Source organism: Drosophila elegans, unplaced genomic scaffold (genome assembly GCF_018152505.1).
Source record: "Drosophila elegans isolate 14027-0461.03 unplaced genomic scaffold, ASM1815250v1 contig_476, whole genome shotgun sequence".
Classification (NCBI taxonomy): Eukaryota; Metazoa; Arthropoda; class Insecta; order Diptera; family Drosophilidae; genus Drosophila; species Drosophila elegans.
In genome coordinates, this window is record NW_024545863.1 from 12,606,624 (window position 1) to 12,631,585 (window position 24,962).

The window sequence follows — 24,962 nt, forward strand, 5'->3', positions numbered from 1 at the left end:
AAAAAATCCCACTGCTAAAAACTAGCCAATTTCTGAAGAAAACTAGCTACTCTGCCAGCCCCACAGAAACATATGTTCACACAGCAGTGTTGCAAAACGAGAACTAGTTCCATCGAGCCACAGACTTGTGCAATGTTTTGTAATCGTATTTACAAAATACTTTAAACCTAAATTTATAAATAAGAAATGCTGCGGCATGTGCAGTGTTTGCTGCGGCTGCAAAGCAGTGGACGCCAGTCACTGGCCACCCGCCTGCGATGCTACTCCACGGATGAGGGCAATCCCAAACAGAACCCCAATCCCAATCCCAGGGCTCAAAAGCGCGGCACCAAAAACCTACCGGCTGTGAGGAATCCCTTTGAGGCGGCGCAGGACAGGACGAAGAACACCTACCTTACCATGGTGGAGATCTTTCAGGAGCGCGATGTCCACCGCCGCAACCATGTGGAGTTCATCTACGCGGCACTCAAGAATATGGCGGATTTCGGGGTGGAACGAGATCTGGAGGTCTACAAGGCTCTGATCAACGTGATGCCCAAGGGCAAGTTCATACCCACCAACCTGTTTCAGGCGGAGTTCATGCACTATCCCAAGCAGCAGCAGTGCATCATCGATCTGCTGGAACAGATGGAGGATGTCGGTGTGATGCCGGACCACGAGATGGAGGCAATGCTGCTAAATGTGTTCGGCAGACAGGGACACCCACTGCGCAAGTACTGGCGCATGATGTACTGGATGCCCAAGTTCAAGAACCTATCACCGTGGCCTCTGCCCGATCCTGTGCCGGACGATACGCTGGAAATGGCCAAGCTAGCGCTGGAACGCATGTGTACGGTTGACCTGAGGTCCAAGATCACGGTGTTCGAGACCAGCGAGTTAAAGGATGCCATCGACGAGACGTGGATTGTCAGCGGGATGAGTCCCGAGCAGGAGAAACTGCTGCGGGAGCACTCGCGCCAGAAGGCCCTGTACATCGAGGGACCCTTTCACATATGGCTAAGGAATCGCCGGATCAACTACTTCACCCTGCGCGCCGATCCAGATCCTCAGTTCCTGTCCCAGTTGGACGAACGGCAGCTGGACGAGGACGATGTCTCCAACATTGAGGTGCCATTCTTCGGTCGCGCTCCACCAAGGCGGCACAACCAGCTGGGGAAACTGCGCTCTGTCCATCAGCAGGACGATGGCACCATCATGGCCATCTGCGCCACAGGCACCTCCACCAAGGACTCCCTGCTCTCGTGGATCCGCCTGCTGGAGGCAAACGGAAATCCCTCCATAGGAGCGGTGCCCGTGCTCTTCCGGTTCACATCCGAAGTGCCCGCCAAGGCGGAGGAGATCGAGGGTGGGGCCAGCGTCCCAGCCACAAGTGATAACAGGAGCAGAAGTCAAGAGGAGCAATCAAGCAGTAGAAGTGAATAAACCAATTGTTGTGCAAACTTCTGTGTTTCTTTGGTGAACTTGTGGTACCTAAAACTAGATTAAAATACTTGATAAAGTCCATCATCGTATTAGACACAAATCGCCCAAATCATTAATACCAATTAACTGATATATCTTGGTGTTGCCTTTAATGAAGTAAGAGTAATTAAGGAGAATTTCACACAATTTCCGATTGTGAGCCGAGCTTAAACGAAAAATCACAGAACCCGAAACTAAGTGTACAGAAGATCTGCCTAGGATTTAACGCCTCTCTTTAACCGCTAATTAAGTATATGTACATGTCATCTGTTTGTGAGATATTTAGTTATGTCATTGGAACCATCAAGCTGACCAGCTTGCGGCCCGGGTCTTCTCTACTTTGTGCCGGTCTTGTTGACGGGAAACACTTGCGTGACAACTCCGATGCCTTTGCTGGTGCCCTCGCGGAACAGAATGCGCATGCCAGGACGCACGTACTCCGGGTGGCCGACGAACTCGAACATAACCGAAGCACAATCGTTGGTGCCCAATCGCTCGCCGCCCATAATGCCCCTGATGACGGCCGTCTGGCGAATGCTGCCAATGTGCACCGTGGTCTGGAAGCCAACGTAGATGGCCGTGGCGTGGAACAGAACGGATACTTTGGCCTGAAAAAGAAAATTGAAGGGTCATTAACAAAAAAAAAAAAAAAAACGAATAAGCATATGAAAGAACGCTTTTAAAATGTAATCTTATCCCTAAATCGTTTCGAGGAAATTTCAAATTACCTGAAAGAAATAAGTTCCATAGGGCTCATCCAGACTATTGCCCACATCTCCCAACAGGACCATGCCACTCCGCAGCGTGGGCAGATCCTGATCCAAGGTAAACGACAGCGAGGCACTCTGTCCAGCTCGAACTACCCGGCAGGGCGCTTTGTTTCGGTGAATGGTGTTGACATTCACAGGATGGAAGCTTCCATCTGGCAGCGGGCCAATCTTCATTGGCATGTTCTCAGTGAGCACGCCCTGGACGAGCAGACCACCCACCACTGGTCCGACGTCGGAGACCCTGAAGATTTCGTCCACCTGGAACTCGCAGGACTCCTGCTCGAGGCGATCCTTCTCGGCATTGCTGATGCCCGGCGACAGGACGTACAGAAATTTGGTGACTAGATTCAGGCCAGTGCCCGTGACATTCGACACGCAGAATATGGGCACAATGTTCTCGGAGATCTGGTTTGATCCGGCGGAAATAGCCTCGTCCGTGTTGGTCACCACGAAGGGAACCTTTCGGCACCCGATGGTGGTGAGCAGGTTGCACAGCTCCTGCACCGTGGCATCCGGTGATGTGATGTCCGTCTTGGTGACCAGAACGAAAAACGGCATGTCCAGTGCCCGGACAATGGCCAAATGCTCCTCGGTGGTGTCGTTGCAGCCGCTGCCCGCCGACACCACCAGCATGGCGTAGTGGGGCGAGTAGCCGCTCAGCGCCTGCACAGTGGTGCGCATGTAGCGCCGGTGCCCGGCCAAATCCATGAAGGTCACCAGCTTGCTGGACCGATCGCTGATCTCCTCTGCCGTCATCATCTCATTGTACTTGTAGTTCACCACATTGCCCAGAGCATCGAAGCCAAGGGTCTCGTGTGAGATGCAGGAGGTGCGACCTGAAAGAAACAAGGTAAAATTGGTCATTTATAAATTCTACAAAGAAAATATGCACTTAGTTTCGGGTAGTTTGTGTTGTATTTGTAATTGTAATTTTTTTTTTATTTGTATAAAAATATGGAGACTTTATTATAGTCTCAACAAATTAGATAGGAACTCAAATTTTAAAAACATATACGCTTATGGATTGACCTAAATATGTAGTCCAATTATAAAATAATAGCAATTCTAGGAACATTTTTAAACTTCGAATTCTTGTTTAATTTTATTTTAGTTATTTTGGATTAAGGAAAGAAAAAGTTACAATAACAACTCACATATATGATTTTATGCCATTGATTGGACGAAAAAAGGATTTATTATATGTATATATGTTGGAAATACGTATTTCTTGTTAATTCAGATTCCCATTAAGAATGTTATTTATTACTGACAAACCCTTACCCGACTGAATTTCGTGCATGTGCCGGAACATGTTGAGCCGGGCCCTGCCGTGTCCGTTGTCCAGCTCATCCTGGGTGAGCACGCCCAGCAGCGTGGACTTGCCGGCATCAGCTCCTCCGAGCACCGCCACCCGCACCTCGATGTTGTGCTGGTCGTCGGGGATCTTCCGGACCAGGACCTCGGCCACGGCCCGTCGTGAGGCGATGGTTTTCCGCCGGAGCACCGAGGTACTGGCTCCCAGGCTGTGGGCCATCTGCTTGAGGGTCGTAAGTGACGCATTCATGTCCTTGTCGCTGAGGCCCTGCAGATAGCCGGCATCGGATACTCCTATTTCGTAGATAGCCTCTCCGTTTCCCTCCCGGAGCCGCCACTTCATTTGGGTGACCAGGTGCTCGAATCGCTGCTTCGACGGATTCACCAGCTTCAGCTTGTACTCGACATTGCCCAGCTGTGGCTCTGGCGGGAGCATACCCTGCTCGAAGTCGAAGATCAGGTTGCCCCGCTCGGTGGGCATTCCACCGCCCAGATGGCTCAGGCTGCACTCGTTGGCATTGGCATCCGTCTCATAGTCGCTGCTGCTGCTCCCGCCGCCGCTGCTGTTGCCATTGAGCTCCGGCTCCTCCTCAAAGCCGTCGTCCTGATTGGGATCGAAGAGACTCAGGAATGACTCCATACTGTGTGGCTGTAAGTAAAAATTTTAATTAAGTATATAATTTAAGGGTAAACACAATCAATTATCTTCTAAAGAAAGGAGAACTTTTTTTTAAAAGAGGAACACAAATTTTGGCCCGATTGCGACATTGAAATACAAACATTCATACGCAAACAGATTTTTGAACAGCTGTGGCTGAAACAATAGCAATTAGGTATTTAAAAAAAATCTTAAGCAATCTTTCCATAAATAGCGGTAATAACTTTGTTTCCCCAAAACTAAAATGATCGCATGATTTAAAAATATTGGTTGTTGAAATCCAATAATAATTGGAAACCTATTTTTTAAATCTAGTGCTGGTAGAGAAATTCAAATTTTCAATTTGTTTCCAATAAAAAGAAACATTTTGTAATATCTATAATTTTTTTGACTAAATAATTGTTGAGATGTGAATAAACTTTGCTTTGTTTTTTTTAACCACATCCGTTTAGCTTATGTGTATCCATCAAAACTGAAAATTTCTTCGTTTGTTTTTTTGGCCGTCCTCTTTGACTTGCAGCGACCTTGAAACGCTTGTTTATGTTTGCCACGACACTTGCCTTTGTTTGAATACACACGAATGGGGGCTAAACATCAAATATTATGCCAAATTGCACAATACATCTTACCAGATATTCTTTTTTTCAGTTGGCTCACAGGTCAAACCAAACGGTTTGAATTTACTCGTAATATTAAGCGCAAAAACAGTTCCTATTTGCGCGCGACGCTGGCACAAAATATCGATTTTGGCTGCGCTTTTCATTTGCCCAGGTCGAATTTGTTATTCGGCTATCTAGGTTCTGGGTGCTGTGTACTTGTGCTTTCCGTTTTTGGCTGCCTTTCGATTTTGTTTATAACCTGCTCCGTTTTGTGCCCGCGAACGAATGAGTGTGCGAGCCAAAAAGCACAATGAAAAGGCCCGAGTACATAAATAATATAAAGAGCTTTCGCAATACCCTACTTGTTGGGCGTTTGAGGGGGTTGGCCAAGACAACTATAAAATAGGTGACTTTAAAATGGAGTAAGACTCTAATTTAATTATAGAAATCTTGTATTTCATTGAGAATTGTAGCAAGATACTTTTATACATAAATGGTTTGAAAAAAAAGTATCGACCTTGTGAACATTAAATATGTTCCATTTTTGACGATACCAAAAAATAAATAAATCTGCTCTCCCAACATAAGTTTGAGCTGTAGAAATCATTTATTCATTCTTTTGAAAATTAAAATGAGTTTGAAGTTCAACTGCAATTTTTCAAAACTCAAAATGAGCTTTATATTAGGCAAACAAATTTTAAAACTTGCCTTTCAAATAGCATTGTAAAATAAACTAAGTAAACAACACCACACGATTTAAAAAATATTATTATCCGTTAAATTAAAATGTTTAACTGCTTTGGGAAGCGGATGTTCAGGTCGACCAGACCTTTACTTTTTTGCGCGTATTTTGGACAGCTTTTCGCGTCTTGTCTTCGCAGCGTTTGTTTCACATCTGATTTTCTACACAAGCCTTTTGTTTTGATCGAATCAGCTGCGAATGACGCTATATCTTGAAATTGATTGAAAGCTCTTTTCCGTTCGAACTGCACGGAATAACTGCCGTACGTGTCAGCAGCAATCCAAAATGCGGAAAGTGATACATCCCCAGTGAGGGCGGGATTTCACCAGAAACATATATGCACATAATTCGCATAGCGATTTCATCAGCCAAACGAAAAGCATGTCAATGCACTTTAACTCACTTTTTGAATTGGTTCCACGGGAACTTGTTTCTGATGCAATAATCTGCAATTGCGTGCGATGATCTTCGAAGGCCTACTTGCGTGTTTATTTTTCAAATTTAATTCACGTTGCCATGGCAATTTTGTAGTTTTGTGCGGTTAAGCATTGTAAACAGACGCAAATCACAAGAGTGGACGCCGAATAAAGCCCGCAAACAAACAAATCAACTCGTCAATAATCCTACTTCATTTTTATGACGCCAACAAACAGATGTTTATGCTCGCCACGCGTTAGTGCGTTTTAGCGCCCGCTTTATCCAGTTACTGTACACGCTTGCCAACACTGTTTGGCGCTGCCATCTATTGTGAATTGCAATTTATTCAAATTCAAATCTGAACGTCGTTATAAAAATGTATTTGAAAATGGACCACAAACACTAACGAATTTTTTTAATCAACAGGACTTAAGACATTTTTGGATAATGATAACTTAAATTAATCGGAAATCGTTCTGTAATTACACTATTCTACATAATAAAAAAAATTACTATGAAATCAAAAGTTTGATTATTGGTGCATATAAATTTGCGAAATTGACTTTTAAAATTTATATATCTAAATGTAATTAACGGGTCTAGCCCGTTTTTATGATAGTTTTAATTTTATCCCGTGGTTTTAGATAACCACAGCTAGAGCAACAAGCTATTTATCTCAACAATCCTTCGGTAATTGAATATACCCATACCTTTTCAAACTTGATCTGCGTTCCCAAAAAAAAAACCACTTATGATATTTTTAAATCTCTAGCTTAAAGCATCACAGACATGGTTATAATAATTTGTCTAGTCATGTTAATAAGGAATATCTTTATATATATCTTATAGGGTGCCCTCTGCAACAATAAATCTTAAAAAATAATCAAACAATATAAAGAAAATGAATATTCGAAGTATACAGCTAGTGTTTGTCATTTGGCTTTGTAGTAAAAACCAAGTTAAAGGTGACAACAAATTAAAATATGTTTAAAACCACTTTATGCCCCATTTCTGATTAATAATTCAAATTATTGTAATTCAAACTCTTTGTATTTTCATTAATATGTTTACGTTTTTATTTCTTATTATTAACATTATTACTTTATCACAAATATTTTAAGCATTTTTACATATGTAGTTAGTTACAATGATGTGTATATGTCGGTTGTTTTTGGGACTTGCCTTTATATTTATTTATATTTTTATGTACAACGTTGGCCTCTTTGAGGCTCATAAAATAGTTTTAGCTGATTCGACATAAGGGCTTCATGCTACAGGTTTGGGTTCTTTTTTAAATGTTGACTACTCGCACTCGTTTTTTGGATATCTACAGCGGGGTACCTTTGTCTATGGGTAAACTTGCATGAAGTTATAACTTTTATATTTAAACATTATGACATTACATTGATTTCACTAAACGCTATCGATGATTTTCGCTTAACTATTTTTGGTTTTCCATTACCGAATTCGTTAGAAATCCAAGACATACATATATGTATAGAAAAGAACCGCTCAACTGATATGACAAACGTTTGAACACTTATAGTCGCTTAGCCCTTGTCTATGATATAGTTTTTTCTAGAACAATATTCTGGTTGCTCTGAATACGAATTTCCGATATGCTAATGCCTTGATAACAGTTGCCATTGAACAGTACGATAATCGAAAGAGTTTCGCCCCTATTTGAACTGCCCGAATGAGGCCCGTTTATAATATTTAAGAATACATTCGTTGTGTGCTTCAGGTCCGGCTCCAACTGGCTAATGTCCGCCAATGGGGTGTTGGAAGTGGCCAAAATCGGGCTCATCAAATCGCCATTGGTTGGAGCTAGCTGCGTGCCTTTCATCCGGGTCGACCCGCATAAATCATTTTATTAGCTTATTAAAAACTTTTCCATTTATTGTCATCGTTTTGCGCTATCGTGCGCACAAATCCGTGCCCAGTTCTTCTGCTCCTCCACTTTTATTGTGCTCCATACCCATTCAATCGCTCGTGAGCTTATAATCGAGGATGGGGACAGCGGACTGTGGACAGCGGACTGGCCGTCGCATATTTTTCTATACTTTTCTTTATTGCTCACTTGTTGGCTGCCGCCACTGCTAATGGCAGTGGGGATATTGAAGGAGCGTGGAGCGGGCAGCGGGGAGCGGCTGCTGTGACCATTAAATTCAAATCTGCTGCTCTTTTTTGGCGCGTGTTTAAAAGTTAAATAATGACCAGCACTGGGCACGCAATGGCGCAAGACGTGTCCAATATAACTTTTCCCGTTTGTCGGTTCGGCCTGTCTTTGATCTCGACCTGCGATGGCAGTTCAAATAGTTGCGGCTTGGTTGTCGGCCTGGGCAGGAAGGGATATGTTTTTTTGGGGATATGTTCTCCACATTTCAGCCGGGGCGAACAGATTTAACAACAAGTTTTGTGGCGAAGCTCTGCCCCCAGCATATTGGCGAGTTCGCGGGCTTGGAAGATTAGTTTCACCTAGTGGGGAGGACCCCTTAAAATTAACAACTGAACTCGATCCAAGGCGCTGGAAACAGGCTCCGATTTACACCAGTCAAAGTATATAGTATACAAGTACAACTACGGATACACTTAGCTTAAACATTTACAAACGAACGGAGACACAGACACACGCATTACATATACATAATCGTACTTTAGCTATTCATCTAGGTCTAATAATTATTTCTAAGCGACGTCGCCGAACAGGATTTTCACATACAGGTGCGGTCAAATTAGTAGTAGTTTGCGTTTTTTTTTTTGGAAATTGATTCAAAGAAGTTTCAAAAACATTCTTTCATTAGTTTTGGTTATAGTTAAAAAATGTCGAGCTCTAAATCAGAATATTTTTGAAATTAAATTATAAGTAATTAAGTTTTGGAATTATTATAATGATTATAGATATGATTATTGACCGATAAGTTTAAGGTACTTTTCAATTCTTGTATAAATTTAAGATTTCTTTTTTCATTTACATCTCAAAATAATATGGTTTCTATGGTTTTAAGGTTTTAAATCAGATTCTATGTTGCATCACTTAGGTCTTAAAATCTTCATATTAATTTTAAATTGTTAGTTTGAAAAGGTTTGATTATAACTAATTTTATTTGTGTAAAATTAAATGTGTTGAACAAAGTAAAAATAAAATAGTTTCACTCCTAAGAATACCAACAAATTAAGAACATTTCAACAAGCTTTAAGTCTTTTCATAATAGATTAAGTCAACTTGTAAATTAGCATTTTATATAAACCAATTCCACCACTGATTTGACCGCAGCTTCACATGACTAGTTAGTAGTTCGCTGTCACTTGATTCGGCTGTGTTTTTTTTGGGGCTACTGCTGTGCGCCAGTCTTTTGGTTGGATGCCGGGATGTGGGAATGTTGGGATGTTGGGATGCCAGGATGAAGCGATGAGCTGGGGGAGGGGTTCAGTGTTTAGACGCAGCTCTCCGGACCGGGAAGTGTGTCGGTGATGATGTGGTTGCGTCCTGCCGCCGACTTGTGCGTGATGGTGTTGAGCTGCGACGGCGAAAGGCTCGTGCCGGCGGCCATTCCGGATCCCATTCCCATGCCCATGGCCAGACTCGCTCCAGGACCCATTCCCACACCCACACCTACACCCACGCCCCCGCCCACGCCCATCCCCAGGCCCAATCCCATGCCCATGCCCTTGGGCAGGGTCATGTGGGCGGCGGGCGGCTTGTTGAGGCCGTAGTCTATGAGACTGCTGGTGGTCAGGTAGTCGGCCAGATTGAGCGGATCGTGGCCGCGCTGCGGGGCCAAATTGTGGGGCAGCGTGTGGTGCAGGTGGGCGGCATAACCACCTCCGCCGGCAGCTCCATTGGCGGCCATGGCGCTGCTCACCGTGCTGCCGGCGGAGCTGAGCGTGCTGCTGCTGCCCCCCGTGCCGCCTGTGCCCGCTGCTCCGGCGGCGTAGCTGGCCATGCTCAGGCCCAGCTGCTCGTAGCGACTCAGCGTGGGCATGGCGTCGTACAGCAGCGGTGGACCATTGCCGCCCCGGGCACTAGTGCCACCCCCACCAGCCGCCGCCGCCGGGTCACTCTCCAGCTTCAGCGTGCTGGACTGCGAGGGCGGGCTGTTCAGGTGCGGCGGATTCGCATCCTGCAAAAAAAAAACAATGGGTTACCAAGCTTTGTTTAGGGTTCAACGTTCTTATATAGCCGGTACACTAGAAACAATTTGTTTAGCACCTAAGAAATTTAGAGAACAATTGGAAATTAAGAAACTAAATAAATAAATATTTAGGCCATATTTTATACATTTAGTATTCAATGAATAATGGCAAATTATTAAGGGTAAAAAGTAAAGTATGCAGCAAAATATATTACAAATCTATAATTTATTTCGGAAAACTACTTTATTTGCTAAGCTCATTTTTTAGTGCGTTCTTTTGGAGACCGGTTGAGGTGACTTAATAAAAAACTTTATTTAAGGACTCTATAAGAATTTAAGTCTGTTTTTGAGGGACCTTAAATCATAATTATTAATTTGGTTTAACAAGAATCGCGATTAAACGATTGTTTTTTTAGTATTCTTTAGTTTATCAAAAATAATGATTATTTTGAGCAATATTTCTTCGCTGACAATATTAATTATACGAATCTAGACGAATAAAACATTTATTTTTTATATTTAAAAATTTAACAAAAAAGTAGTACTCAATAATTACCAATATTTTTTGAGCGATTAAATAATCATAAGATTATAATTTTAGTTATATACTCCATTTCTTTTCAGACGAATAAAAATAGTAAAATAAATGTGCTCTCAACAACACAAATTTAAAATTAAATTAAAAAGCAATTCCATTAAAAAGGTGATTAAAAAAGCGAATGGTTTGCCTTGTTTTTAGTAGTTCATATTTGTTAAGTCCTGCCGACATACAAAAAACTCCTGTGTTACCGGCTACATAAAGGGCACAGTCGGAGGGCAACGCCTCCTCCTGGCCACAGACACTTACATAGTCCGTGGCTTTGTGGCTGCCAGCGTTGCCGGTCATAGGAGCGGCGGATGCACCACATGCCCCACCTCCGCCGGCGAACAAACCACTCGGCCGATTTCCCAGCGGCGACGAGGCGTCACCGCCAGTCGAGGCGCTCTTCTGGGCGCTCAATATGTCCGGCTGCTTCTCGATGCCCTGTTTCAGGGTATAGGCCACCACCAGCCGCTGGTGGCCTGCTCCCGTTTCCAACGGCGCCGTCACCGTCACATCCATGCCTGTCGGGAGTATGAAACATTAGCGACCGGTTCGAAAAGGCTAGCTTTCGAGGCTTTGCATACCCTTGCAGGGTGTTACTCTAACTAGCTTTTAAAATATCTTTAGTCATCTTAACAACTTGATCTAAGCTAAGTGGGCATCACTTAACCAATCTAATTGGTTACTTTAAAGTTTTAATGGTTAAAATTTGACATTTTCTTCGAAAATAATGACTTAACTAACTGCGTTTTTTCAATATCCAAGGAGAAAAAAAGGAAAGATCAAGAATAGTTTTGAAATATATTTTCCTAATAGATTCTTCTTTGATTTAGCTGATTTTGATAAAATATAAATGTTGTATGACTAAAATGGTAAAAAATTTAAGACCGTTTTCTTGATTTAAAAATTTATAGCTTCAAAACTAGTCTACCGCATTTGGAATATTCTAAAGCAAAAAGAACGTTAGTTTGAGCAGAAGGAAAATGGGATGTATATATAGTATCTTCTGATATGAGACATGATTTGATTTATGCGATCATAGTTTTGCAGACTTTTAATGCTCGGCAAGGGTATAAAAACCTTTTCCATCACCACATAGCAATGCATGAGTTGTAGGTACTCACCCAGGTGCTTGTCCTTGTCATCGCACATGTTGCGAGCTCCTTGGCCACGACGTCTGCGAACGGCGATGACCACCACGGATAGAACAGCTATGCCCACGGTGAACAATGTGCCGGCAAGAAGAGCAGCCAGGGGCAAAATCGAAAGGCTCATGCGACCATCTGCAAAAATAAGGGAAACATTTTGGAAAAAGGTTAGCATGCTGCGTTCAATTTCGAAGGATATAGACAATATGTACCAGAGTTGCTAAATAATTAGGATCATCAAGATTAAGCCAGTCAAAAATATTAAACCCTCTTGTTAAAAACAAATAAACCACATGAATAAATGAAAAGTATTATTATAATGCCTACTCCAATGAAATAAATGAGCAATTTATTTTATGATTTTATTTGGTGGTACGTCAATACAAACGAATAAGTAAAATCCAAATAAATTTCCTATATTTTGTTGAGGAATTTCATTTTAGCTTTTTTTTACCTGTCGTAAATATTGCATCTCACATATTTAAAATATTGGTTAGAGAGAGAAAACATAATTTATGACTATCTTTGTTGCTTTTTATATACACAGAATGGTATCAAAATAGCTAAATGCGTAGATTTATTGATGTGTTTGTGACCAGTGTTAAAATTGATTTATATTTGTAACTACTTGTATCCTTTGCTTTTAAGAGCAATATATATATTTTTATTCGTAGTCAATCAAGAACTTTTGATTTAAATGTTGCATCAAAAAAGACGGATTTCATTTGAATCGAATAAGGATACTTTTGAATATTTTAAAATAATACAAATATCCAATAATAAATTGTCATAGAAACTTAAGTAACAATTTTTAACTTTGGGTATAAAAAATTTCTCAATAAGATGTGGGTAGGGTTATATCAATTGGTATTGAACTAATACTTTTATTCAAATACTAAACTTTCACTTTATTTTTGGGTGTTGAAAGCGATATTTACTTTGTTTTTAATGAACAGAACGTATCGTTTTACTTTAAGAGTAATAATATATAAGAGTTATAATACTCCTTATTCAATTTAAAACCTGAATAAGACAAGTTCAAAAGAAACATTAGTTGTTAAAATATATACTGTTTAATTACAGCTGACTTAATAAGACTGTGTTATCACGTACTTGGAAATAAAAATGTGTTTCCATACATTAATTTAAGTACAAAGGAGATATAAGAGAGATTACAACACTTAAAATACGATTTGTAGTATAAAACATATGTGAGTAACACATATGCTCGTTCATTTCCCCGGTTTCTGATGATGAAAGCAATATGCCAGTTCTTTGTCCGACTGACTTCGATAAATAGCCATTGGTCGTCGAGGGTCCAATAAACTGGATGAGGCGCTGGCCACTTGACTGCTGCTCGCCCAGCTCTTTTTCAGCCGAGCCAGCAGCCATTCAATCGCCCGACCCACTCCACTATGTCCCATATCGGCCGATATTGCCCCGCCCACCGCCTCCCGCACCTGCGCCCATAAAACGCACGTCGCATGTCAAGTGGCTGCCACTGGCAGCGGTCCTTCAGCCGCTCAGCCGCTCGTTCGCTTAGTTTGTTGTATTTGCGATGGCTTTAACATCAGCGCTTAGCATTTCAATTAAAATCCGTTTGCCAGCTGGATTTTCGGGCTATTCGGGGTAATCGTAATTGAATATGCATTACAAGGCCGCACACACTGCGTATACGCAACCTAAGCGATGCGATGCGACGCGCCACGCCGCCTTTGTATGCTATGTATATTCGACATTCAACAAATCGTGCGCGCCTGCGGATATGCAACGCAGAATTTCAATAAGCAAACATCAGAACAGGTGGAAGCAGGAAACAGAAATACAGTGAAAATTAAATAAGAAAAATATGCTCTATACCCAAAAAAACAGTATGATAATAAACTCAAATTCGATTCAAATATTTTAAAAACATGTAATAATTAAAGAAAAATTTTCAGCATGAATCTAAATGAATTGAGTTGATTCGAATAATGTCTTATATACCATAAGATATACGTTATTATAAAAAAAAAACTTTTTTTGAAAATTTGTTATTTGATTTTGTTTGTTTGTACTTTAAAGCATATAATTTTGTTTAGATTTTCTATTTTCTGGTTGATTTTTGTTCGTTTTTTTGTATAATATATGTTTAAGCATTTTTAATTTAAAGTTATCTTAAGGATTGTTAAATTCTAATGTTGACCAAACAACCGCAATTTTATAAGTTTGGAATATTATCATTAAATGATAGCGATACGGTAACTGTAATAAAGCTTTATACAGCGAAATTGTATGCGGTAGTTACTGTAATAACCAAACGACATGCTACCAACAGACCAACAGGCAGTAATGGGAAGGTAATGGATGGGTGGTGCAGACTGTTGCTAATTTATAAACCTGCGCTTGTTGTCGGCCAAACGCCAAAGTTGCAAATCAATAAATATTCTTTGGCTGCTGCCGCTGTGCCAAATGTTGACGAAACTGCGCCGCTGGCGAAATTGCTCATTTATGCATGGCTGCGCCTAAGCGAACACATCCGCACCAAATACATACTCCAACTGCCGCCCACAAACCCACTAGCCATCGCTTATGTCCAATTTGTACGTGGGTTGTAATTGCTGCTACATGACTTAAAAAAAATATATATATATATAAATATATGTTTGTAGCTGTGTGTTCAGCCATACACCACGTTTGAAATGTGAAAGTTAAAAGTTTTTGGGTATTTCGATTTTTATAGTTTATTCATTGAGTTTTACCAAGCAAAAATCATTTTAGGCATGCTTCCCTTTTGATGGAATCCAAGGCAATTGAACATGAAAGTGCAATTTTTTTTAAGGACTTTAAAATCGGAAATTGGTGACCATTAATCATTGTATTCTTATTTAAAGTTTTAGACTTTAAAAAGAATAAATTGTAAGTCTGTAAATCCATTGAATTGAATGCATATTATATTAAATTATAGTTATAAACATAACGATTCAGTTTTTCCTATTTAGTAAAATGTATTTAATATGTTACATTATTATTTGTTAAAGTAAACAGTGCCTGTTTAAATAGCTTGCTAAAATTCTAGATTTTCAGCTCTGCATGTAATGAAAAAGTTATAAACTTTTTTTAACTCGCTGAATTTGAATTGAATGGAGAGAAGGGAGAACATCTAACAAGCTGACGTATAACATTTTTAATTTTAATTAGATCGCGCTAAAAGCCTGGCAATTGCATCTGGCAAACGAAATCTGATTTAGGAGACGGTATCAATCATGAAACCTATTTGCATGGCCCGATTTCTAAATTACCCAGGCAAACATTTCGTTGTGCAATAAAAATAAGTTTTGAAATGCTGGCTCTTCTATTCATTCTTTACGCTCTTCAGAGCAGATAAATAAATTGGTATTTAATTTCGTAACGCTCGTGAAGCAATTAAATGATTTATGAATCGATGGGTAGATTGGCGTGCAGGTGAATTAAATTAACTGCCAAATTTATGCTTTTTATTCAATGTCATGCCAGTGTGGAAATAATTCATTACAAATACAGCACTCAGTTTGAAACCACACGGCGGATGCGTAATATACTATCTCATTTATGGCCGAATGTGAAGAGTTGGCACTAAGACTGAGCGGGAACATTTTCAAATTATCCACTCCGGCAGATATGTGTACATATCCGCCATCCACTCTGACGGCGACAAATCCCCAATCGCATCAGCAAACCCAACACAAAGGGCATAAAGGAATAAAAAACCGAATCGAGCAATCGCTTGCCAAATAAAATGTATATTTGGCAACCAGGAAAAGGGCACTTGAAACAGAAACTGAAACGGAGACCGACGACCGACAACCGACAACCGACAACAGACGACCGACGAGATGGCACACAAGACGAGATGCCAGAAGAAAAAGAAATTTAATTTAAATATAAGCACACTGGCGTAATGAAATTTTCACACTTGTGCAAATATTTACCAATAAAACCACCTGGAACGGCGTGCCAACCAACTGGGGCCCTACTCTATGCACATGCCCGACTTAAGCAGATAAGCCAGACAACCAACCAAAGAGCCATCGAGCGAGTCACTGGGAGTCTCCCTTGCTCCGGTCCACGGCAAACGTATCCCACCATCAAAACCACCAGGAATTCGAGGACATGCAGCAGCAGCAGGAGCAGCAGCAGCAGGAGGAGCAGGTCCTGCGTGCCGCTCATAAGCCAATTGTTTGCATGGGTTTCATTTGGATGAGTGCAGGACCTGGCTAGCCTCCTTCCGGCCGCCTCCTCTCATAAGCTTAATTCGATTTAATGCTCCCGTTTGAGATATAAATGATTCGATGAGATGATGAAAAAGAGGATTGGTTAAATGTATTGGGTATACGAAGAGCACTGAGAAAAACTGATAGTAAAGTGCATGGTAAACGCGTTTATATATTTTGTATTTCAGAAAATCTTACAGGTTTTGAAAAAATAAGTTTAAAGATATTAAAAAGTAAAGATAATGCCTAAATTCTAGTCTGTGATAATCAAAAAGTTTCTACAGTGCTTTGAAAACTGGAAACATGAATTGTGACTAGAAAACAAAAAAAAACTTAAAATAAAATTTATACTAAAGCCAAAAGAAGGCAAATACTGCGTTTTTTCTACCAGTGTACGCCAACGTGCCCATGTGGGTTTTAAGGCGGGAATGCGTTTACACAAAGTAAGCATAAATAAAGAAAACGCTGTCTGCGCCTGGCGCTCCATTTCAAGGAAACACGGCAGACAGCGGTACAAAAAGTGGCGAAGAAAAGGAGCTGGCTGTCATCTATTGCAATGGCGGTCACATTTACCTACCGCCATACCAACCGTCCCACCAACCGCCCCACCGTCCCGCTCGTCGATCCGCCGCAACATATAATTTTATTTTATTTTACTTCACTTTCTGCACCGTTGTCTTTTGGGATATCGTATTCAGATAAGACATGTTTAATGTATTTTTCCTTGTCGTACAGTAATCGTTTATATTTTGTGCGCCCGGGCTGTGGGCTTTGGGCCCGAGCTCAACGTGGAGCAGCATCAGAAGCTACGGCTATGGCTCCGGTGTCTGTTCGGTTTCCGCTGCTGCTTTTGATACCTTGGTACCTTGCGACCGCAGAGTGGGTGTGTGTGTGTGTACTGCTTGTGGATGTGTGTGCACTGAGAAAATAGTTATACAATAACAAAACCCAAACATTTATGAAGCAAAAAGGATGTAGCATGTAGCTTTATTCTATTCTTATCGTATTTTTAATATTTTTTCTTAATTTTGTGGTTTATATAAAATATTACACTTGAATCAAAAAATATTCCTAAATCTTCTTATCAAGATCAAACTCATTTAGTAGATATTATGGAATATAATCTTTAGAGTTATTAGAAGTATAAAAAATACAAAGCTTAAGCATTTTGAATCAGGAAATTTTATAACTATATTTTTTTCTCAGTGCGTGTCGGTGTATGCTGGTGAAATAATGTAACTCCTGGGGAATCTCTGTGTGTCAGTTTAGCATAACAAGATATTTCTTTTCTCTGTTGGGGTTTTACGTTGCCATCGCTTTTTTGGCTAAAACATGAAATTGATTATATTTACATTAATGTGGCGTCAAGTGTTGCCATTGTAAAATGTTTCTGCCGCCCATTTTTCCCTCTCACATGCCACGTCTCAACTCTGGTTGATTTTATTCGGCTGTTGGCAGAAAAGCTTTTAGATTTGCCAAGGTGCAAATATTGACACTTGGCGTAGGTGGATTGCACACCGGCAGTGCATGTTCCAAAAATAAAGTCGCCCACACACTGGAGTAGCATAATATACAATCGAGCTGTTATATAATCCGTCGGATAAGTTGGCCAGCACTCAATCTAGCCCACACCTCGGATAATGGCCATCTGCCGGAGCCATCTGGACCATCTATGGGCCATCCATGGGCCAGCTCGTGTGTCTGGAGCGCATTAGGGAGATGATTGAGTGGATTTGTTGTCCATGGCGATTGGCAGCCCAAGCGTTCAAATATGCAATTGTGCAGATAAACATTATTGGCTGACCAAGTGCGGACAGTGTTTGGAACATAAGTAATACATAACTCTCCTTGCGGTGCGTTGCGGTGCGTATAATAATGATGCTGGTCAGGTAGTGTTGCCATTGGAATTGCTGATGCAATAAATACTTGGATGCTGGTGCATAATTGTTCGTTATATTATTCGACTGATTGAATGTAAGACAACAGACGCACTTTAGCCATAATGTCGGTGATGCCATAACGATTGGTATACACAATAGTTAATGTCTCCTCAAAACCGAAATCAATTTTGGTCTTGAAAAAGTGTTTATGCTTATTAAGAGATTTATTGGAAATAAGGCAAGCTATTTAACTGATTAGGGTAGAATTGTTTGTACTTTGGGATGTTTACCAAATTTACTTAAACCTTAGACAGGTGAACCTTTTGGAATAATATGTGTTGAGCATTTGTACCGGCAAATGTTGCTGAAACGGTTCTAATTACAGTGCAATTCCCCTTATTGTTTGCTAAGTATTTTTAATAACTAAGGGTATTGCAACTCAACTCTTGTATGTAAAAGATTTTTAATAGTTATGTATTGGAAACTCAACTGTTAGTGCAGTCCCAAAAGGTCATTCAGGGAATGATTTGAAAGTAGTTTAAACATTTTAAATCCATATTAAGATTTAAATTATTGAGTTTTAGAATCATTGTTAATTTTACCATAGTTTTTACAGTCAAAAAAAAAATAATTAACTTGTGCACCTTTTAATTAATAACTTAAATTATTATACATAGTACTACCTGGAACTCTGTTGTTATTAAAACCTCATTGTTAATGAAAAACTTTTAAAAGTTTAAATCGTTTTTGGCTTAGCTTATTTTGGCCTTTGTTTGTTTTTGAATATTTTGAATATTCAGTAACTTTTAATAAGATTGAATTAGTCCTATTTTTTAATTTGGCAAACGACAAAAATGTTCTGTTAGTTATCAAACAAATATTGTTAAAGTCACTATGTGTATGGTTTTCATAAAAGTCTTCCAGTTAATATCCCCGCAAATTTGTCACACTCTCGAAAAAAACAAGCACTTTCACAGTTTTTACCTCGATGGTTGCACGGAGGGAAAAGTTTTAAAGAAAATTAGCGTCAAAGTTGAATAACAAAGCATGAATAAGAAATCTCTGTGTCACTACTTTGGCTAGCCAGGAATGTGGGATGAGCCGGGGACCAAAGTGGAGTTGCAGTGTCGCCCCAGCGTAAACAAAACTCGTTAAATAAAAGAGCAATTGTACTAACAGCGACAGCAACAACAACCATACAAAAAAAAAAAATGAATGAAAGAACGAAACTAAAACGGTTAAGCGGAATATGCAAATACTTGAATGACTTTTTAAAGGTGAAATGGTGCTTAAAAAGCAATGAATGCTCTGTCCTGGTCTAGAAAAAGTTGCCCAACCCCAACCCAAGTCACCCCCTCAGCACCTGGAAAAACTTTGCAGTAGTTTTCTACTCATTTTTTGTACACCTACCTGAGCGTTTGTCCGCCTCATTGATGGGCACATTCTCGAGAACAATCGGCTCGGAGCGGCCCTTCTGATTGACGCTGTAGACGACCAAGTGCAGGGCCGGATGGGCATCGGGATAGTAGTCCATGGGCATTAGATCTGTGCAAGACGGAAGGGGGAAATTAATTAGTCCGCTGACTCACTGCAGGGAAAAGAGATTATTTTCTTTGAAAACGTCAAAAAAATTACTCTTAAAGAAATTCTTTCACACGCTTATCAAGAAATCATGATGTACAAATCGTAAAGGTTTTAAAATGTATGCTGCTTTCTTTTGAATTTTAGCACATGTCTACAATCACTTTAAATTACTGTAGAAGCCTGATAATAAAAAAAACCCTAATTAAATGTACTCTTATTATGCTCAAAGTTATATTATTGTTTGCAATTTATTTTAATTAAGTAAGTGACACGTTTTTGCCTAAATATATATTTATATAATATTACAAGAAAAGAAAAAAGTATATCAATAAAAAGATAATAATCTGTACCTTTGAAATATTTAATGCTTAAAAGGCATTTGCTTAGTTTTAAATTGTTTTTATGTTTTAATGTAAAGATGGCCAGGTCATCTTTGGTCATTAATTTAAAACTTGTAGTGCTCTGTGCAAACTTCATTAGGCAAACAGGCATTTAATTAGCACGTCGCGGTGCAAAACTTCGGTCGCATAAAATGAAAAGTTCCCGACTGCGTGTGTTTTTCCCCTAGATCTGCCGCTGTGTTTTCTGATTTTCTGTTTTTCCGTTTTTCTGATTTTCTCTTTTTCCGTTTTTCCGATTTTCTGGTTTTTCTTAATGCGCGCATCAAAAGTTTTGTCTGTGCTCCATGCTCCTTGCACCGATAGCAGCTCATTAAAATGGCAACTACTGCCATGCAAGAAGGGGCGTGGGGTCAGAGGTGGGGGCGTGGCAGGACTAATACGCATACATTGGCAAGCCGCAGGAACAAAAACACTTGGTGGAAGCCCCGCAAACAGCCACCGATTTATCCACCAACGGCGTCGTTAACACGCCTGTCTAACTAATCGTGACTTTACGCTTCGTTTGACTTTGCAAATATCGCCGAAACCCCTTAACCCCGACTCATCGATATGGTGGAACTGTGGAGCTCTGGAGCCATGGAGTTGGCTGGAAAAGATGCCACTGCAGCACAGGGAGCAGGGATCAGATCGGGCCATCTCCTGTTGCCAAGTTGCCAACTTTAATAATCCGAAATGTGGCTCATTAACTCGCCCCATACCCGCCAAATCAAATGTAATATTATAATTTTCGGTTCGCTGTTAAACCCCATGATAAATCTAGCTTTTTCAACAGCTCGATTCCAGTTTTCTTCTTCTTTTCTGCCCTGGGGCCAGCCACGCCCCCGCTGGCAGCATTCTATTTCATCCAATTCCCCACCTCAAAACGCCATTGGCATAAAAGTTTTGCTGACTAGCTAAAATTCATTACAACAAAACAGGCAACAGCATGTGCCAGCAATGGATGCGGAACAAGAAAGTGGCGATGGTGGGGTGTTGGGGTGGTCGAGGTCCTGGCAGCCTCAACTAATTAATCTGCGTAGTGTTGGCTGGCTACCTACACAGCGACAAATTATATCCAGAATATTCTTTTAAGGATCACATATATATTTTTTTAGGTAATGGCAATCTTGAAACGACTTTTAGTGTCCCCATTCATCGTAATAGTTTTATATAGTAAACTTGACTGTTTTTATTAGTTAACAAAAACCAAAATAAGCAATTCTCTAAAAAATACATTAAAATAAATTAAAAGGCAATCATTTTTCAAGTTTTATACAAATATTAACAAAACCCGTAAGTTATCCGCCTAAATATGTAAGCCTTCATATAAAAGCAAATCCTAAATGTTTGTTTAGAAAGTTTAACTTATTTTATATTTCATTTAATAGTGGGAATGAAAATTCTAATTGAATTTGTGCAGTATTTTTTCTCACTGCAGCTATTGCTCTTTCAAGCCGCAGTATTTTCTCCTTGTCTTGAAGCCAACGCGCAATTTTGCCAGCTCAACTTTTTGCTCAGTTTGTTACTTTGATTTGTTTTTGTTTTTACTGTTTGCGCTGCCGCTCCTGCCACTGTTATTGTTGTTGCTCTTGTTGTTGTTGCTGTTTGGTCCTTGTTGCTGCTGGCCGCATAAAAGTCAAGTCTTTAGTTTGCGGCTTTCGCACAGCACTGTAAATATTGTACGCCAACACCCTGGGCCTCGTGATTTCTAAGCCAACCTCATTTAAATATAATAATACATAAGCATCGTGTAATAAAACATTGCTCTGGGCCTGTGAGAATCTGCGGAAATATTGGATTTCCCCGAAACCATTAAAGTCCGAGCAATTGAGTTGCCCGTTTAACGGACTATTTAAACAAGTTATGTGTTTTGAGACTTTTCGCTTTAGTTGCTACAAAAAAGATAGAAATTGAAAAATAAAGACATTTATCCCTTCGACATGACGTTGGCTTAGAGAGTTAAATTTGAATGAAATAAACTTTCCTTAACAATTTCAATATTTGCAAACAAAATTCGAAATGATATTTAAAAGTTGTATTACAATTTTATTTTTCAAATACATTGTCGTACAGAAAACAAATGGAAAAATAACATTCCTTACTATTTACAAACATTTCATGTATATTGTTGATTCATTTTTTGTACCATTGAATAGAATTAGAAGTATTAAAACTACCATTTATACTTTTGGTTTATGCATATATTATAACATTAAAAATATTAAAAAAGGTTTAATTTGTGTCGTTTTAAAATGTACTATTCTGATTGTTAATAGACAAACTTTCTTTGGAAAATTTGAGAAACCGTGACTCATTGGTTAAATTTCTTTGTTTCTGTGGACCTAAACATTAAATAGGTAAGCTACTATTTTCATGGTATCTACCGATTTTGTTGTAGTTTGGGAGAGTTTTAATAATTAAGTCTCAAAATTGATTTGGCTTAAGCCAGATATGAATTCCACTTGTAAGAAGTTTACTCACTTTCAGGCTAAGAGTCGGCTTAGATTTGAAGCAAAGACAATAAGAGACTTTATGGCAAAGCTTTTGAAGGCTTTTAAAATAATCCAAATACAAATTCAGATTGGCTTGGTTTCGAAAACTCCCTAAATTTTAGTTTTAACTCCCAGACCCTTGGTTAATCAACTGAATAAATAAATAGTACGACTCACCTGATAGATCGATTCGAAAGACCGGCACATCCATGTAGGTGCTGCTCATGTTGAGACGCAGTTTCTTGGTCTTGGAATCGTAGGCCTCCAGGAGGAACTGCTGCTGCAGGCCTCCATCGTAGCCGGGCATGCACTCCAGCTCCATGGTGGAGTAGATGATGTTGTCGTAGTTGTCGAAATTAATGGTTCCGCCGCCCGCAAAGCCGTCGTGTCCGGACCCGGCAACGCCCCCCGCCCCCGTTCCCGATCCACCCAGCAAGCTCTGAGTGACGACTCCGTTACTGAAACTGTACTCCATGCGTGAGTAGTCGAAATGAGGTAGCTGCCATTCAGCAGCGGACGCAGTGGTCGGTGTCGATCTATCCTTATGCTTATCCTTATCCATATCCTTATCCTTGGTGCGAGGGCCTTCCGTTGTCCTCTGGACGACGCCCTGAGATGTGGTGTCGGATGTGGAGAGGGCCACGCTGGCCACAAAGTCATCATCGCTAACATTGTACATATCATCGACCTCGCTATTGCCATTGTCATCGTCATCGCCGGCCTCCTCCTCCTCGACATTGTCCTCCAGCGACTCCAGATCCAGTTGTTCTTCCAACGACAGCATGGGCACTTGTTTCGGCTGGCCGTCCACCTCCTCCACGGTATCGTAGTCCGCCAGGTCGCCGGGTCCGTCGGCCAAGTAGTCGGCATCGGGGGGCAGCTGGGCAACGTCTTCATCCAGGTCTGCGTCGTCATCGTGGGCACCTGTCCCTCCTTCCTGCTCCTCCTCCTCGTCGCCATTAGTCTCAGTTTCAGCATCCATCTCTGCCTCATCATCATCATCATCGTCGTCGTCGTCGTCGTCTCCGTCGACTCCGTCGTCTCCGTCGTCTCCGTTGTCATTAGTTGAGTTCTTCTTGGTCGACGCCTTGTCCTTGACTCCTGTTGCAGCTGCAACTTCTGCTGATGTTGCTGCTGCTTCCTTGACATTGTTGCCGCTAATTGCTGCTACTGGCTGGTTGCTGATTTGCGGGGCATTCGGCGGCAGCAACTGTTGCTGCTGCTGCTTCTGCTGCTGCTTTTGCTGTTTGTCAAGAATGGTTAGGGATTTGCGAGCCCGCTTGTTGCTGTTGTTGCTGCTGGCAGGAGCAGGAGCAGGAGCAGCAGAAGCAACAGCAGCAGAAGCAGCAGCAGCAACATCCTGCTCGATTTCCACCGCCGCCGTGGCCGTTGAGCCGGCTGCCATTGAGGTGGCCGAGGACGATGATAATGATGATGCCGATGTGGCTGCTGCCGCCACAGTTGCTAAGATGTCATTTGGTGCCAGCCGTTTTCTTCTCCTCGAAGTTGCATAATGATGGATTATATTGCTGTTGTGCTCGTTTGTTTTCTTGTGCTGCTGCTGCTGCTGCTGCCGTTTCTTCTGTTTGTGCATGTTTTTCTGTCGCTTATTAAAATACTTTGCTGGCAGTTTGCCATTGTTACTGTTACTCTTTCTGTTGATGTTGCTGCTGCTGCTGCTGCTGCTGCTGCCTTTGCCTACATGTGACATTGATAAATTTGATTCTGCCGGCTTCCGCTGGCTTGTTATTGATGCTGCAAGCCGGGACTGGCTGCCACTTCCACTGTTACTGGCTGCATCCAGCTGATGTTGCTGCTGTCTCTGCGGGATTTGGCTGGCACGCCGCATTCGCTGCTTTGGCGACTTGACCGGCGATCCATCAGGCTTGCTATCGACACTGGACTTGCCAGCAGTGGCTTGGTGTTGCTGCTGTGCCTGCTGATGTTGCTGATGTTGCTGCTGTTGCTGTTGTTGTTGCTGCTTCTTCTGGCGCTGCCTCTCGATGGCTGCCAATGTCTGCGACGGTGTGAATGATGTCCGCTTCTTGAGACGCTGCAATTGCTGCTGACTGAGCTGACTGAGCTGCTTATTATTAGATTTGGCCTGGCCAGCACTCGTTCTGCCCCTCATATTTTTATTGGCCGCATTGTTCCGGGCAGTGGCACTGGCACTGGTATTGGCATTGTTGTTGCTGCCACTGCTGTTATGGCGCTCACGTACGTACTCCATGTGCGGGTAATTCGACTCGTGTCTGCCGTATTGTGTGGGCAGCATTTGATTGGCATGCATTGTCGTCTGATTCGATGAGTTCAGCGAGGCGGAGGTCACCACATACGGCCGGAGTGTACAGTTTCGCAGTGCCCCCGGCTTGGCTGCAATGAACGAGTAAGCGAAACCAATCAATGACAAACAACATTCAAAGCATACGCATTATGTTTCAGAAAATAAGTCTTGTATTGAAAAAATGTGCTACTCCCTACGGCAGATATTAATTTGGTGTCCAATTAATATTTCATACATTGAAAAATACAAAAATATATCTCTTGATAAAGGTATTGTTGGTGA

The 24,962-nt window shown here is 41.1% G+C and overlaps 3 protein-coding genes across 4 annotated transcripts in view; 1 reads left to right on the forward strand and 2 right to left on the reverse strand.

Moving 5' to 3' along the window:
• The first annotated feature begins 112 nt into the window (after positions 1 to 112).
• LOC108148342 (evolutionarily conserved signaling intermediate in Toll pathway, mitochondrial) lies at positions 113 to 1,439 on the forward strand. The gene has a single exon (XM_017275354.1). The coding sequence runs from the start codon at positions 187 to 189 to the stop codon at positions 1,420 to 1,422; it is 1,236 nt and encodes a 411-aa protein (XP_017130843.1). The 5' UTR covers positions 113 to 186; the 3' UTR covers positions 1,423 to 1,439.
• A 110-nt stretch (positions 1,440 to 1,549) lies between these two features.
• Positions 1,550 to 6,192, reverse strand: LOC108148341 (GTP-binding protein 2). Of its 2 annotated transcripts, none has more exons than XM_017275353.2 (4): positions 5,948 to 6,192; positions 3,513 to 4,194; positions 2,190 to 3,067; positions 1,550 to 2,069 (listed from the first exon to the last, which is right to left on the reverse strand). In XM_017275353.2, the coding sequence occupies exons 2-4, from the start codon at positions 4,183 to 4,185 to the stop codon at positions 1,797 to 1,799; spliced, it is 1,824 nt and encodes a 607-aa protein (XP_017130842.1). In that variant the 5' UTR covers positions 4,186 to 4,194; positions 5,948 to 6,192; the 3' UTR covers positions 1,550 to 1,796. The 2 variants fall into 2 exon arrangements, with proteins under 2 accessions (XP_017130842.1, XP_017130841.1); XM_017275352.2 differs by lacking the exon at positions 5,948 to 6,192 and adding an exon at positions 4,833 to 5,090.
• An 856-nt stretch (positions 6,193 to 7,048) lies between these two features.
• Positions 7,049 to 24,962, reverse strand: part of LOC108148286 — a 111,388-nt gene continuing 93,474 nt past the window's right edge. The window contains exons 14-18 of the mRNA XM_017275251.2: positions 22,574 to 24,769; positions 19,351 to 19,485; positions 11,805 to 11,963; positions 10,945 to 11,201; positions 7,049 to 10,085 (exon numbers count right to left, since the gene is read on the reverse strand). Coding sequence (XP_017130740.2) covers positions 9,399 to 10,085; positions 10,945 to 11,201; positions 11,805 to 11,963; positions 19,351 to 19,485; positions 22,574 to 24,769 — 3,434 coding nt within the window. The 3' untranslated portion in view covers positions 7,049 to 9,398. The remainder of the gene's footprint in view (positions 10,086 to 10,944; positions 11,202 to 11,804; positions 11,964 to 19,350; positions 19,486 to 22,573; positions 24,770 to 24,962) is intronic.

Bases quoted from the DNA above. Each gene is read 5' to 3' on its own strand.
- LOC108148342 (XM_017275354.1), top strand. From the start codon at position 187: ATGCTGCGGCATGTGCAGTGTTTGCTGCGGCTGCAAAGCAGTGGACGC.
- LOC108148341 (XM_017275353.2), bottom strand. From the start codon at position 4,185: ATGGAGTCATTCCTGAGTCTCTTCGATCCCAATCAGGACGACGGCTTT. The intron at 3,068-3,512 runs GTAAGGGTTTGT...TGTTTCTTTCAG, and splicing joins CATGCACGAAATTCAGTCGG to GTCGCACCTCCTGCATCTCA. The intron at 2,070-2,189 runs GTAATTTGAAAT...TTTCTTTTTCAG, and splicing joins ATGGAACTTATTTCTTTCAG to GCCAAAGTATCCGTTCTGTT.